Genomic DNA, 16,551 nt, shown 5'->3' on the forward strand with positions numbered 1-16,551 from the left:
TTGCCGACTACCAATTCGGCTTTCGTAGGGGCCGCTCGACGGTAGATGCCATATTGCGGGTTCGGGCCATGGCTAAGGAGGCTGTGTCCCAGGGCGAGGTCGTCTTGCCGGTGTCATTACTGTCATTAGACATCTCCAACGCCTTTAACACCCTGCCTTGGGAAACTGTAAAGGAGGCGTTGCGGTACCACACGGTGCCCCCACACTTGTCGCGAATCATAGCCGCCTACCTCAACGAGAAGGCTGTAGTCTGGCCAGGGCGACAGGACTGGAGTCGACGGAGTATGTCGTGTGGAGTTCCGCAGGGGTCGGTCCTAGGGCCACCCCTGTGGAACATAGGTTATGACTGGGTCCTACGGGGGAAAACTTGCGTGGAGTAGACGTCACGTGTTACGCCGACAACACGCTCGTGACGGCCAGAGGACCCAGTTACCGCGACGCAGCTATGCTCGCGACGGCGGGAGTTACCCACTGTGTGGCCCGAATCCGGCGTCTGGGGCTAGAAGTGGCGCTAACGAAGTGCGAGGCCATTTGTTTGTTCGGCCCGCGAAGAGCGCCTCCAGGTGGCGCAGAAATTATTGTGGGAGGCGTCCCAATTGCTGTCAGGCCGACGTTACTCTACCTCGGCGTCTTGCTTGACAGTAAGTGGAACTTTAAGGCTCACTTTGAGCGTTTAGCACCCAAATTACTGCGCGCAGCGGCGGCCTTTGGGCGTATACTGCCCAACCTGGGTGGGCCCAAGGCCTCATGCCGCCGCTTATACACGGGTGTGGTGCGCTCGATGGCGCTTTACGGTGCCCCAGTATGGGCGGATTCCGTCAGCAGCCACAACATTGCCCAACTGCGACGACCGCAGAGGGTAATGGCGCCGAGGGTAATCAGAGGATACCGAACAGTGAGCGCGGCAGCCGCGTGCGTGCTGGCCGGTTCTCTGCCCTGGGACCTGGACGCGAGGGCCCTCGCGGCGCTGTACCAGTGGCGCGGGGAGGCGCGAGCCCGGGGTGCGCGGCACCAAGCGGCGCACCAAGCTGCTAGAAGACGCGACGGAGATGTGGGTGCAGCGGCTAGAACGGCCGAGGGCTGGCTCCCGCACTATAAAGGCGGTACGCCCAGTCCTTCATGACTGGGTTGAAAGACGCTCCGGTGTCCTTACTTTCAGACTAACGCAGGTACTGTCGGGGCATGGCTGTTTCGGCAGCTACCTGCACAAGGTTGCCCAGCGGGAACCGACACCGGAGTGTCACCAATGCGGAGCCGGCGTAGACTCGGTCCAACACACATTGGCTGAGTGCCCAGTTTTTGGGGAGGAACGGGAGGAGTTGGTCGCCCAGGTAGGGCAAGACCTTTCGCTGCCAGCCGTAGTTCAGGCCATGCTGGGCAGTGAAAGTGCGTGGGAGACTGTGCTTACGTTCTGCGAGCACGTCATGGGAGACAAGGAGGCGGCCGAGCGCGAACGGGAAGCCCGGGCCGAGGCTGACCCAATGCGCCGCCGCCGCAAAGGCCGCAGACGTGCCGCTCATGAGCGGAACCTGCCGCCCTGATGAGAGCCAGCGGGCGGCGGACATGGGGGCGTCCTCGCCCATGACGCTGGCTCCCGAGATGGTAAGCGCGACCTCGTGTTCCGGAAGCGCTTCCACTGGGACGATCAATAAAAAAAATAGGGGTATGGATCCTAGTCAGGATAGCCGCTGCGGGGTCGCGGACGCATTGCGCGAGCTTCCCCGTAACCCCGCAACCATAGCGGCGAGAGGACACCATGGGGTTTAGTGGGTAGTGGGGCCTCTTTACAGTCCTGAGTCCCACATAACCGTCCGGGTTTCTCCCCGGCCCGGCGGTATGCGTAGAAGCATTCCCCATGTAAAAAAAAAAAGTTAGAACCTCCGTCCTCCTCCATCCGAAGAAAACCCGCTTTTAAATCTTATTTGTAAATAAATGTCAATACTACCAGTAAATGTGGCCAAGATTACAACATGTGTGGCCAAGCCAAGCCCTAAAAATTACTTATGTACAGTATACTACTTTATAAAAACTTTGCTCACCCATGTATTATTTAACTATTTTCCCACAATATGTTTCTTCTTTAAAATGCCTATACACATAATCGGGCTGTACAATAGTTATTTGTTTTACAAGGGGGCAAAGTTGTTGTTTAACTGCTCGTGCTAATATTGATACCCTAGCAAGCGAAAGATTCCAAAATTGAACCACGAGCATAGCGAGTGGTTCGAAAAATGGAATCTTGAGCGTTGCGAGGGTTTCAAAGCACGAGGGTTAAACAAAATTTGCCCCCGAGTGAAACACAAAATTTTTCACCACACCAACCTGAAGCAAATATTAAATGTAAAATATCAAACAAAATCAAACCAAATCAAATCCAAATGAATGTAATTAAAAATTTATCATCCAAAATTATCATTTAAAAGTCATTTCTACCAGCAAACATAAGAAACCAACTCAAAAATTGCATTTGATTACTTTGTCTCACATGTGAATAAAATGCAACTTTGCTATCAGTTTTTAAAGTGCAAAGTAAGCCTTTCCGAGCTGGTGTGGTGAAAAGTATTTTCCCGCTGATTTCTGCATACTTATTGGGCCCGTGGAAAATCAGGTGAGCTCCTATGTTTCCACAATTTGACGGACACCATTGAGGAATTTTAGAGAAAAACCGGCCAAGTGCGAGTCGGACTCGCGTTCCAAGGGTTCCGTATATTACCCATTTTTTAACAATCAGTGCCGGATTAAGATATGTTGATGCCCTAAGGATTTCTAGGTGCCCCCTCTCCCTCGGGTCATCAAGATTACATTGATTTCAGATCAGTCACATCATTTTATCACGAAAATTGACAGTGCCGCAGCAGTAATGTTGCAACAGAGTACCTAATGCTGTTGCAGTCGCCACCCGAATGTCACCGGGCCTATATCATAGCTTAGAAAGTAATAGAAACGCGAGCGAAGCGAGCGCGGAAATTTTTCGATATAAAAACGCAATATGATAGACAGTTGTAAATTTTTACTTTTAGTATGGAAATCAGTCACATCATTTTATCACGGAAGTTGACAGTACTGCAGCAGTAACGTTGCAACAGAGTAATGTTGCTGCAGTCGCCACCCGAATGTCACCTTTATCATACCTTATAAAGTTATTGAAAACGCGAGCGAAGCGAGCGCGAAAATTTTTCGATATACAAACGCAATTTTACTTTTAGTCCCAACCAGGCGCGAATCCAGGATTTCATACAGAGAAGGGATGGGACAGTTTTCTATCAGCCTAGCTTCGCATAGGGCTCGATATTTCTTAGGCTTCGATATTCGAGGTTGTTTTCATGCATAAAATATGCAAGAAAGCAGAGCTTGGAATTGAATTGGCGAAGTGTGAGAAAGGCAGTAGGCCTAGCTGCGAAAGAGGAAAGCTTGGATTTGGATCCACGCCCAAGTGTAATTAAGGCAGAAGGCCTCGCATAAGACCTAACGCCGAACCGCAAAAGAGTGGGTTGAAATCGAATCTATGCATGTAATCACGACTCTTCTACTGCTACCGATTGTTTCCCAAAGAATTACGCGCCATTATTTTTGATTGATTATCTTATCAGAAAATTATCACCAATTACTCTAAGAAAACTACTACTCTAAGTAATCCGGCACTGTTAACAATGTATTTTTTATGAGAAACGTGAGTGAAATCTCTTTAAAAAATCCGTAGGGGTCGGATTAAAAACTGTAATTAAGTCCGACTCACGCTTGACTGTACATTTCTAATAGGTTTTCCTGTCATCTATAGGTATAGACCTTTTTTATGTATTTTTTTTCAAAATTTTAGACCTAGTAGTTTCGGAGATAAGGGGGGGGAATTGTCATTTTTTGCCTATTTTGCTTGAATAACTTCTAAACTGTTGATTCGAAAATTATAAAAAAAAAATATTTGAAATCCTTACAATAAGCTCTTTCATTTGATATGTAACATAATATAGTTTGAAATTTTTATTTTTTTTCATTTTTTCATTTACCCCCCAAAAGTGGCCCCCATGTTTACAATTCATTTGTTTACGTTACATGTCCGTATTCGGGTCACAAACTTACATATGTGTACCAAATTTCAACTTGATTGGTCCAGTAGTTCCGGAGAAAATCGGCTGTGACAGACGGACAGACAGACAGACAGACAGACAGACAGACAGACAGACAGACAGACAGACAGACAGACAGACAGACAGACAGACAGACAGACAGACGCACGAGTGATCCTATAAGGGTTCCGTTTTTTCCTTTTGAGGTACGGAACCCTAAAAAGGATAAAGAATGAAGAATGAAGAACGTCCAAAACAAGTATGTCATTTGTCATTTGACAGTTTTTAAGGTAATGCGCCACCTGAGGTGATAAAATAGAATTTTATCTTCAAATTGTCTATTATGCCCAAGAATTTCTTCAGAAGTCATAGTTATGAGGACAAAACGTAAATTTTTATTGCTAGGACCGTAAAGACAAATGGGCATATAAAGCCTGACCAGGAATATATGATCATTGTCAAGAGGGCGCTGTTATTCTCATGCATAGGGTGACAGTAAAGTTCAGTATAGTACCTATGTAAAATTGAGACCCAATGAAATTCCGCAACATGGTGCGTGATCATAATATATTACTGGTCAGGGTTTACGTCAGTATTGCTGGCAATGTTTTAATTAGGTAATTTATAATAACAATAAACTCACAGTCTGATACGAATCCCATAGGTTGTATCATCCGCTCCGCCGCTACAGATTGGATCACAAACAATATAAAAGTAATTTTCAACATCTTGTCACTATAATTGTAATATTTCCTTTCCTTGTGTAGACTCTAAGTTTCACCACCACCTTTAAGTTTTAATCGATTAATTTATTGTAGACGTCCTTTCAAAAAATGACTAGAACTTGCAAATTTTAGCCGGATAATATTTTATTACCTGTGTTAATGAAAAGTAGATCTATATCCAATGTGCCGTCGATATCAGAGTCAAATACCTGATTTTAACGAATTCATCGTTACGTATCGCGTGTGCGTATATGAGGTTCCTAATTATGTATAATTATGGAATTGTATTTTGAATTGGGTCTTTGCTTTATACCTACATCACATACTTTGAAAAATGACGTTTTTGTAGCTGGCTATATTAACTATAAATGTAAATAATTAATGTTAATACACAGGGCAGCTTATGGCGAGAAAGATAAAGGGTAGTAACGACCATACGTATGCGAGTGCTCCTGGGGAGTTCTGTCACTTTTCCCTGCCTCTGGTTTGCCTTGGCCGGCCGTCCAGAGTGGAGTCGCGAGAGAGTAGCAGCCGTGCCGTTGGTTTGTTATAATGACACCTATAATTATGTATATACTAGGTGAGTATATAATTATATGTATCAGAGTGTAATCATGCAGCTTTTGAATTATGAATCATTCAGTATTTTTATTAACTGAGTCAGACATCGTCTTTGAGTTTCTTCAATTGATAAAGTATTGCGGTTTCAAATGTTATTTCACCCTGTACGAGTGTACGCCTCTCTTAAAGTATGACATTGTGGGAGCCAACGAGCCCCAGATTCAACTCGATAGATAGTTCATCTGCAATGTGCAATGATAGGGTATTGGTGAAAATAAAAAAGGGTAGCAGTTGAGAGGAATCCTTATTTATTAATTTTGGCTTTAATAACAGTACCCACAATGTAATAAATTATAGCTAAACCAACATCATATCTTCTTTATTGATATTCTCCATAAAATTCTGTATATGTTGGAATCCTGAACTTATCTCTACGCCTTTCTTACCAAAATAAAACGGATACTCGTTATGAGTAGCCAAGAAATAAATTCCAGGTTTGGATTTATCGGTGAACATGTCTAGTGTATTGGTAATTTTGACCTCCTTGTCGAAGCAATCGCCTCGTACTGCCTTCTCGACAGAGTCACATTGCACTCCTATAAATTTTCCAGGATTGTGCAAAGCAGATATCCAAATGAACAAGGCCCTTATATGACTGCAAATGATACCGCATGGGATATACCATATGCCTGATTGTTGCCACTCTCCCCCATTGACGTAAAAAGACACATGTCCAACGGGATATGTCATGCCGAAACCGTATATATTAGTTGCAATGTGAAGGACGAAATCGGCATCAGATTGGTCGAGCCTTTGATTTGGGCCTAGGTTTCTAAAGCAGGGTCCGCTGGGTTCCACGGCTGTTAGCTTGGCGATGGTCTGACCGGTAATGTTACGATAGTTTTTAGCTATGAAACTCATGGTCTGGCCACCTTGGCTGATTCCTAGCAATTCAAGGTCTTTTGGGTTGAGTCCTAGGGTTGTCAAGGTGGCCAGCATTTCGGCTGCATGCTTACCGACTGGGCGCAACAAGCGCGCGGATCTGAAACAACAGATAATTCAATAAGATAAGAAATGTGAAGGAACGGATCTACTCACATGTCGCATTAAAAGTTAGACTACATCCTCTCACCACATCCATCATACCCTAAGGCCCCTTTTTTACCCCTCTTATTAATAGAACCTACACGATTTTCAGACGAAATGGTTATGGAAAAAATGCATCCGAACAATTGAAATTTTGGCAAACGATGCATCAAGCGAAAATATTTCTGAACATTAATGAGGTAACTTATCTTTTTTCCTTCAATCAAGATCAAAGAGCTCGGGATGGTGTGTAAAAATTAAAAGAACTTGTCCAAATTTAAATAAGTAAAAGTCGGATATGATGTAATAGAAAAGCCCGTCTAAGAACCATACTTACATAGGCCACAATTGAGTTGTCCAAGTAAAAGATTCCAAAATAATCACGTTATATCCCATTTGCTTATATATTTCGCCAAAACCTCTTCCAACGGGGGCTCCAATGTTGTCCAAATACCCAGGAACGTATAGTAGAGTCTTTTTATTCTGGAAGTCAATTTCGGGGTGATCCGGTAAATGCTTTATTTTGTAGTAGTTATAGGCTGTCCAGTTAGCTTTGAGTAAAGGCCCTGAGCCTAATACAGACATTGTGAGTTTCTTCAAGGATTTTGGCTTGATTTCTGCTGGTTTTAATGAACCTGGACCTAAAAACAGAAAAATATGTTTTTTGATTCAAACGTGAAAGGTAACTTAACTACTCATAAAGACTAAGCAGCACCTAATAGAAAATAAGTTTTTGGCAAAAATTTCATTTTTGGTACAAGCTTTTATCGCTGACTGTACTTTTCTTACGACAGACAACTAATACTCATCGAGACAATTCTAAAAACCCCTAACACAATTAGGTTGCGTTGTTTCATCACAGAGTTCCTATGGCCACCTCCGGTCTCCATCATCAGATCAGCTCCATAACAACATCATATTGCATTGTCACCCGACTTACGTATGTATGCAAAATTTCAGCTCAATCGGAAACCGGGAAGTGGATCAAATTTAACTTGCAAGATTTGATTACAGACAGACAGACAACGGTCAGGTGAAAGTAAATAAAAGCTTGTAAAAAGGTTCACAGTTACACAATCTCTTAACATTTCAACATTCTATACCTAACACGGTTCATAAAATTAGTAGGGCATTTACTGTAGGTATGTATCCATATACAATGTGTTGAAAGACTGACATCGGAGACTTAAGTAATAGGATACCGTCTAGCACCCTTCCGAACAGTAGGTAGGTACCCCAAAAAAATTACCACTTGAATAATTTGCCACGTAGAGTTCAAAAATAATTAATAATTCTACTTATGTTGAAAAGTCTAAAATAAGATACAAATGTAGTAATCTAGTAATAGTACAATGTGACACTGCATTTGAATTTACAATGAAAACGAATTATTCCAACTCAGTTTAAATTGACGGAGTGCTAAGTATATTTAAATAATAATATAAAATTGTATTTTTTTAAATGTTTAAAACATAATTTCTTTTAACGAATAAAGAACAATAATTTAACTTTATTGAATGACAATACTAATAAACGCAAGCGAGATGCACTATGAGTCGTGTCCAGGTGATACGATAATCAATCAATCAATCAATTAATCAATCAATCAATCACTTTATTTGCAATAAAACATACTTAAATGCATGCAAATACAATTATATGGTGCACAATAAATTCAACAAAAAGTATAATGAAACAATCACAACAATAGTAATTAACTAATTACAGATTAATAGAATGTCAGAGCAAAGAGTATAATAATATATGTGTCAGAGTCGGAATTACAAATCATATATTTTAATCTAAAGCATTTGCAAAATATTCTAATAATAATATAATATGCTCGTTGGCATCATCATCATCCCCCATGATGAGAATCTCGTGAAGGCCGAGAAGGACAAGTCCAGTAAGTACCTAGACTTGGCTCACGAGATAACCGCCATGTGGGATGTTGATTCGACGATCATTGTCCCGATAGTCGTTTCAGTAAACGGTCTAATAGCGAAGAGTCTCGACCAACACCTTGAGAGACTCTCGCTAGGTGGTTGGATCAAGGGTCAGATGCAGAAGGCGGTGATCTTGGACACGGCGCGGATAGTCCGCCGGTTCCTCTCTCTGCAGCCCTGACCACCGGTAGCTTGGGCCTTGCCCCGCTGCTGGCGGCACCCTAGGTTAGGTTTTCTATAATGTGTTTATATTAATTTTTATTGTTTTGTAAGTGTTTTTAATTTTACTTTTATATTCATATTATAAAATAACCTAACTTAAGATGAGAAATAAATAAAGAGAATAATATATAATATAATAATAATATAATGCCTATTACATACTTAATATGAATCAGACACCAAAACCTTAATAATGGATATTTCCCGAAAACTTGTTGGGGTGTCTGGCGACCTACCAGCAGGGTAATATTTTGCCCAAAGGCTCAGCTTAACCATACAGCGGGGAAATGCGGCCAGTGTCCTGGGGACTATGCCCCAGGGCCCCAGGTGACATTAGGGTTCGTCGAAAATTGATTAAGTACCTACGTAAATATTGTAAAAATATATTGTAATTAATTGATGTAATAAACACAAGCAAACAATACGAATCAAGTTGAGATTTTGACATCTGTATTTTATTCACGCCTAGTTCAAAAATATCGACATGGACCAAACGACAAAAGCATGTGATCTTTTTGTTAGGAGCCTAAGGGTAAAGGAGTTTATTCTTCGGGGACATATATATAAATCGTTTCAACAAATATACTCAAAATAAACTTACAGTCTGATAGGAATCCCATAGGTTCTATCATCCGCTGCGCTACAACATATTGGATCCCAAACAACACTAAACTCAATTTTAACATTTTGTCACTTTATTTCCTATTATTCGTTTTTTGTTTAGTCTTTATTTACAGTAACACTCCGACATGTTTTAAAAAAAAAAAGTTTATAATCGATTCATTTGTTAAAGCACTGGTTTCAATGAAGATGATCCTATAAATGAACAAAACTTGCATATTCGGGTTATTTTACTACCTCTATCCTTTACACGTGCCATAAAACATTTTACCATGGTGCGGATGACGAGTTGGGAGCTAATCAAGGTTATCGACTGATAACCTTGATTAGCTTTATATTAGATCACGTGTGACAAATTTGCCGTCGATATCATATAAATCTACCGCGGAAGGAGTATCGAGATAAACCTTACCGGTTTAACGATAATTTTGTAATAAAGTCAAATTAAGTTTAGACATTGTGTTGTAATTACCTGAATAAATAAAAAAAAAACAAATACACATGATGATGATGATGATACATTCCTGTTAACATAGACATAGGGTTCGCAGAAGAATCCTCCATTTGTCACGATCTTGAGCGGCTACTTCCAGCTCTTTCCAGCCGAGTCCAGTTGAGCCAGCCTCCTTCTTAACTGATCGCCTCCATGTAGTACGAGGCCTCCCCGACCGTCTACTGCCAGCCGACTGCCAGCGGAGACCCTGCTTGGCCAGATGGCTGTCCGGCCTACGTAGCACGTGTCCGATCCAACGCCATTTCCTTTCAAGGATTTCCCGTCCTATGGGTCTGATCTGCTCAGTCATCTGCCGTAGTCTGACGTTTGAGATGGTTAGTGGCCAGTAAATTCCTAGTATGCGTCGCAGGCATTTGTTTATGAACACCTGCAGACGATTGGTGACATCTTTTCTCACAAGCCATCTCTCAAATAGGTACACATAGTTTTGAATAAACTCTGCTATATTTTTTCTGGCGACAAGTTGAAAACTGATTTTTTTTTTTTTGGTTCGGAGGCAAGTTTAATACCAAGTTAGGCAACCTCGTCAATTTCTTTTGGTGGATGAACTTTTTTTGATGTTAATCTGTCCCGTTAGCCAGGCGGCAATAGTAGCATAGGTAGTTTGTTAAACAAAATTCTACTACTTTATACTAATACTAATGTCATAAGGTATTTTACAAAATGCCGACTTTTTATAATTTACCTTTTCGGCAATTTTACAAATGGCGTCGTCATTTTACAAACGTGTAATGACGACGCCTTTTGTAAACGGCGGATTCTTACAATATGCCTGCGACATATATATTAATTAAAGCGTTTATTCAACTATTGCCATACAGCCATGTAAATTCCGGCAACAAGGTCAATAAGGCAGTTATTGTACTCGCTAGAAAAACCGGTCGTAATAGCCTTCGCAGCATGTATTACCTACGTCCGGAAGACTCATTAATTTTTCAAACTAGTTAGTGCCATTGAGGCGGCACCACTGACTAGCTCAACTACTAACGGAGACGGAACTTATAAGACAATCGAGATCATCACACATATATCAAGGCTCTCCCGTATGTACAGTCGCCATTTGATATATCGTAGCGGGCGAGATACTCAAATATTTCGGAGCAGCATAACCATTAAAAAAATTCGGAACATATAACGAGGTAAAATTATCAGAAAGCACATAACGTCAAAGGTATCTTTGCAGTCAAGATGATCATAAAGATCGGAACATTTATGATGGTAAGGTAGGCTCTCAGTTGCGACCATCGGTTGATTCGGTCAAATTGTGTTTTTTGAAAAACAAATTATAGCCAGCATTCAATGAATGTAGTATGATACCTTTGGGTATGGTGCTTTACGCACACTAGTGTCCCATCCCCTCCCCCTGACGCAACCCCCCCTTTTAGCATGAAATATGTCCCGGTTGACAGTATTTATTTATTTTTTGGGGAATGTATACAATACAAGAAAAAAGTGCCAATGAAAGAAATAATCCCTATTAAATTCGTAATAAAAAAGGTTATATTCATTTTTAGGGTTCCGTAACTCAAAAGGAAAAAACGGAACCCTTATAGGATCACTCGTGCGTCTGTCTGTCCGTCCGTCTGTCACAGCCTATTTGCGCAAAAACTACTGGACCAATGAAGTTGAAATTTGGTACACATATGGAAGTCTGTGACCCAAAGACGGACATGTAATAAAAATAAATGAATTTTAAGCATAGGGGGCACTTTTAGGGGGAATATGAGAAAATTAAAAAACAAAGTTATGCAAACCATATCGTGTTACATATTACATGAAAGGGCTTATTTTGAGGATTTTAAATATATTTTTTCTAAAATTGTATATGAAATAGTTTAGAAGTTATTTAAGAAAATAGGCAAAAAAATTACCATCCGCCCCCCACCCCCTTAACTCCGATACTACTGGGTCAAAAATTTTGAAAAAAATACACACTTCACCTCTAGATGACAGGAAAACCTATTAGAAATCTACAGTCAAGCGTGAGTCGGACCTAAGATAAAAAAACGTGGTTGGGCTGTTTTAGGGACACAGCCGTAATGGTTTACGTGAAACGTGGTGTGGACAGCATTTGCGAAGGCCGAAGGCCGAGCTACGCGTAGGGCCGAAGGCCCGAAGCTTCCCCCAGAGACTTTTTGAAACGCATGGCCGAAGGCCGAGTTGCGGGATGATAGTGCTCAAACACAGAACAATTACAGTACAAGTGTCTGAATGCGAAGGTCGAAGGCCCTGGATTAGTGATCCAAAGGACTCGAGCCTTTTAGCTCTTTTTTTAGGGCTCGCCTCATCTCTTGACGCCTAAATGGCTAAAAGCCGATTTAGCTCTTTAGCCCCTGAGCCTAGTTCTATTGAAGAGCCTAGACTCTTGGGGCTTAATAAGGTTATTAGCCCCAAGAGTCTAGCGTGAGTACAGTCCAGTCAAGCGTGAGTCGGACCTAAGATAAAAAAACGTGGTTGGGCTGTTTTAGGGACACAGCCGTAATGGTTTACGTGAAACGTGGTGTGGACAGCATTTGCGAAGGCCGAAGGCCGAGCTACGCGTAGGGCCGAAGGCCCGAAGCTTCCCCCAGAGACTTTTTGAAACGCATGGCCGAAGGCCGAGTTGCGGGATGATAGTGCTCAAACACAGAACAATTACAGTACAAGTGTCTGAATGCGAAGGTCGAAGGCCCTGGATTAGTGATCCAAAGGACTCGAGCCTTTTAGCTCTTTTTTTAGGGCTCGCCTCATCTCTTGACGCCTAAATGGCTAAAAGCCGATTTAGCTCTTTAGCCCCTGAGCCTAGTTCTATTGAAGAGCCTAGACTCTTGGGGCTTAATAAGGTTATTAGCCCCAAGAGTCTAGGATCTTAAATTGAACTAGGCTCGGGGGCTAAAGAGCTAAATAGACTTTTAGCCTTTTAGGCGTCAAGAGATGAGGCGAGCCCGAGAGTACCCTGGATGCCCGGAGCCTCTGACATGTGCATGCTTCCTAATACAAATTTTACAGATTTTGTTCTTATCTTTTGTTAAGCGATTGGGCCCGATACCTATTACTGGAAAAATGTATAAAAAAATCTGCAATTAAGCGTGAGCCGGACTTAAGAATAAGAATTGCGGATAAGCTCTATCAGGGCCACAACCGCAATTGTTTACGTGAAACGTGGTGTGGACAGCTAGTGCGAAGGTCGAAGGCCAAGCTCTGCGTTGGGCCGAAGGCCTGAAGCATCCGAGAGAGGTCTCCACGTGAGGTCGAAGGATGAGCTGTAGGAGGTTAGTGCTCAAACAGAACAAATAATAAAAACAAATAATTGGTTTACTCGTAAGTACGAGTAGCTAAATGAGAAGGCTGAACTGCCGTTTATCAGAGGGTCTACCGCGAACACCGAATTTCGCAGATTGCGGAGATTTCTCTTTAACTCCAATGAAACCGTAATTAGAGTGACAGAGAGAAATGCCAGTTATTTGCGAACTTCGATTTGCGCGGTTATAGCCCTGTTATCTTGAAATAAGAATTTCGAGAAGGAGGCCAAGAGGAGGGTCCAGCTGGGCTGGGCAGCGTTTGGGAAACTGCGCCGAGTCTTCTCGTCATCCATACCGCAATGTTTGAAAACAAAAGTTTTCAATCAGTGCGTACTACCCGTCATGACCTTCGGAGCCGAGACATGGACACTCACGGTAAGGTTGGTCCACCAGTCCAAAGTCGCTCAGCGAGCTATGGAGAGAGCTACGCTCGGAATTTCTCTGAAGGATAGGATTCGTAACGAATACATCCGACAGAGAACCAAAGTTATCGACATAGCTCTAAGAATTAGCAAGCTGAAGTGGCAGTGGGCTGGCCATATCGCACGAAGAACCGACAACCGCTGGGGTAAACGTGTTCTTGAGTGGAGACCGCGACTTGGCAAACGTAGTGTAGGACGCCCTCCGACCAGGTGGGATGACGATCTGCGAAAGACTGCAGGCAGATGCTGGATGCGGCAAGCTGAGGACAGGGCGCTATGGCGCTCTTTAGGGGAGGGTTATGTCCAGCAGTGGACTACTATAGCCTGATGATGATGATGATGATAATCTTGAAATAACAGAGATACGCCTAACCAATGCAAAAAAATGTAGGCACTATGCTTAACATAATACTTAAACAAAATAAAAATAAAAATATTGCGTAACTATCCTCTGATAGCTCAGTTAAAAACACGGAAAAGCCGGGCCGTGCCCCTAGCCAGTCGAACAATTGAATGAACAGTTGAATGTACTTAAGAACTTCGCTTTGCTCGCTCGTTCGAAAATGTGTGCAGTACGGAACCCTTGGGTCGCGAGTACGACTCGCACTTGACCGTTTTTTTTTTGTAATGACGCACCATATTCATGTTATGGCTAGATGAACTTCGACAAAATTTTACCGTTGAAAAACTTGTTGAAGTTCAATATAACATAGTACGTAATAGTACTGAAAGAAATCTTACACGGAGAATAACCTTATTCTCCGTATAAGATTTCTTTCAGTACTATCACGTACTATGTTATATTGAACTTCAACCAGTCGATACATGAATATGGCGAGTCTTACCAAAAATTTGCATGTAACCCTTTTTTGTTTACACATATTTCATGCTAAAAGGGGGGGTTGCGTCAGGGGGAGGGCATGGGACACTAGTGTGCGTAAAGCACAATACCCAAAGGTATCATACTACATTCATTGAATGCTGGCTATAATTTGTTTGTCTTCCCCATACATTAGAACACAACTTGACCGAATCAGGTAGGTACTCGTGTACTTAGGCATTTTAAGTAAGTACCTAAATTAAAAATATTTGCAAAAATTAAGTTATAGTATAAAACAGTAGGTACAGAATAGAGCTAAGTAAATTGTGCTGCTCAAGTCGTAGCATTTTACAACTGAAATGGCACATATGTGTGGGGCCTAGTGTCCTTTTTAAACGCTTCTTAATATGTAATTTTATTATGTTGTCTGTAACAGTCTGTGGGCGGAATTGTCAAACGTCGATAAATAAATAAAAACAAACTGTTTATTGTATCAATACAAATTACATATTAAAGAACAAACATAACATATTACCATATTAATTGTTAAACTTGTCTTAAATGTTCTTATTTTAAAACATTGCACAAGTCAAAAATACAGAATTATATTGAAGAATGAAATTAAATATAACAATAAATAATAAATTAGTAATAAAACAAAAATACAACACAATTAAACGCTCGTAAAAGGAATTAAAAACATATATTACGGCAAATTACTTAGGGCCCGATTCGGATTTTGAAATAGACATCTATTAGACATCTTTTAGACATCACCAAGATACGATAACGATATGTTTAAGATCTAACCTGTCAAATTTGACATTTGCGCGATTCTGGAGATACTGTTGAACGATTTCCACAGGATGTGACTTAGAGATCCAATTCACATCTAATAGATATCTTACTCTGTCTAACGTAAAAGTGACATTGGTTGCCCGAATTGCGCTGCAAAAGAGAACTAGTTGATATCTAAACTATAATGTATCTAGAATGGATCTATATCTGAATCCCTAAAATCTTTTCTCCTATCTTTGCATTCCCTAATATTGTTTGTCATAATGATCAGATGTCCTAACGCGCGTATTCCCTAATTTTGGTTTCCCTATTATCGAATGAGCGATTTTTTTTTGTCCTAATATCTTTTTCCCTAATGACACTTTCCATATTGAGTATTTATCCTAATGTTATGTAGCATAATTCTTTTTTTGCCTAATTATTGTTAGGCCTAAAAATTATATATCCTAAACATCATGTTACCTAATTTCACTTAGCCTATCGTTGCTTGACCTAACACTCGTATGCCCTAATTTTCATTTCCCTATTGCGTTTCGTTTTTACAATGGTCGCAGTTCTAACCTAACCTAACCCACTTTTGTGGCAGCAGTTCGTTTTTGCGAGGATCACAGTTCTAACCTAACCTAACCCACTTTTGTGGCAACATTTCGTTTTTACAATGGTCGCAGTTCTAACCTAACCTAACCCACTTTTGTGGCAGCAGTTCGTTTTTGCGAGGGTCACGGTTCTAACCTAACCTAACCCACTTTTGTGGCAACAGTTCGTTACCATTCATTATGGAAAGTAATTGTTATGATAATTGATCAATAGGAAAAGTAACTGTTATGACGATTGATCATTAGGGTAATAGCCATTAGGTCAAAACAGTTAGAACATGTTATTTTATGCCAAACATTGTTAGGGATTTAGAAGAATATGGTAAAAAACATTAGGGATCTTGATAGTCATGGTACAAATGCTTAGGGCAAATGAGTCTTAGGCTAACCATTACATTATGGAAAATAATCGTTATGACAATTGATCGTTAGGGCATGTGCCCATTAGGACAAACCAGTTAGGGCAAGTGACTTTAGGACAAACGTTGTTAGGGATTCAGAATGACACCCATCTAGAATGGATCTAGTGCGTGTCGTCTCTTGTGAATATCTTGAAGTTCGAATACGGCAGTTAGTCTATTTTTAATTATATTTACATATTTAATTATATTTATCTACAAACATAATTATCACAAACTCTCTATGACGCCTTCAAAATCCGTAAATAATGGCCCACATTACGATAAACTGTTTTTGTTACAAAAAATTTCTTTTCTGTCAAAATGTTGTAATAGTTTCATTACTATATCAAAATAGTAATTGTAATGACATTTAAATCTCGAACATCTCTGAAAAAAAAACAATTTGATTTGACCCCTATTCTAATACTTATCAGTCGAGATGAGGTTATATTCGAAATGAAATGTCAGTTGCATACAATTTTGAAAACTCTCCC

The 16,551-nt window shown here is 41.0% G+C and overlaps 1 protein-coding gene across 1 annotated transcript; it reads left to right on the forward strand.

The window, feature by feature from the left end:
• Positions 1 to 445: 445 nt before the first annotated feature.
• Positions 446 to 1,852, forward strand: LOC134791581 (uncharacterized). The gene is made up of 2 exons (XM_063762631.1): positions 446 to 859; positions 909 to 1,852. Exons 1-2 carry the CDS (start codon positions 446 to 448, stop codon positions 1,539 to 1,541), a joined length of 1,047 nt encoding a protein of 348 aa, XP_063618701.1. The 3' UTR covers positions 1,542 to 1,852.
• Positions 1,853 to 16,551: the final 14,699 nt, after the last annotated feature.

The sequence above is a fragment of the Cydia splendana genome, chromosome 6, assembly GCF_910591565.1.
Source record: "Cydia splendana chromosome 6, ilCydSple1.2, whole genome shotgun sequence".
NCBI classification, from domain to species: Eukaryota; Metazoa; Arthropoda; class Insecta; order Lepidoptera; family Tortricidae; genus Cydia; species Cydia splendana.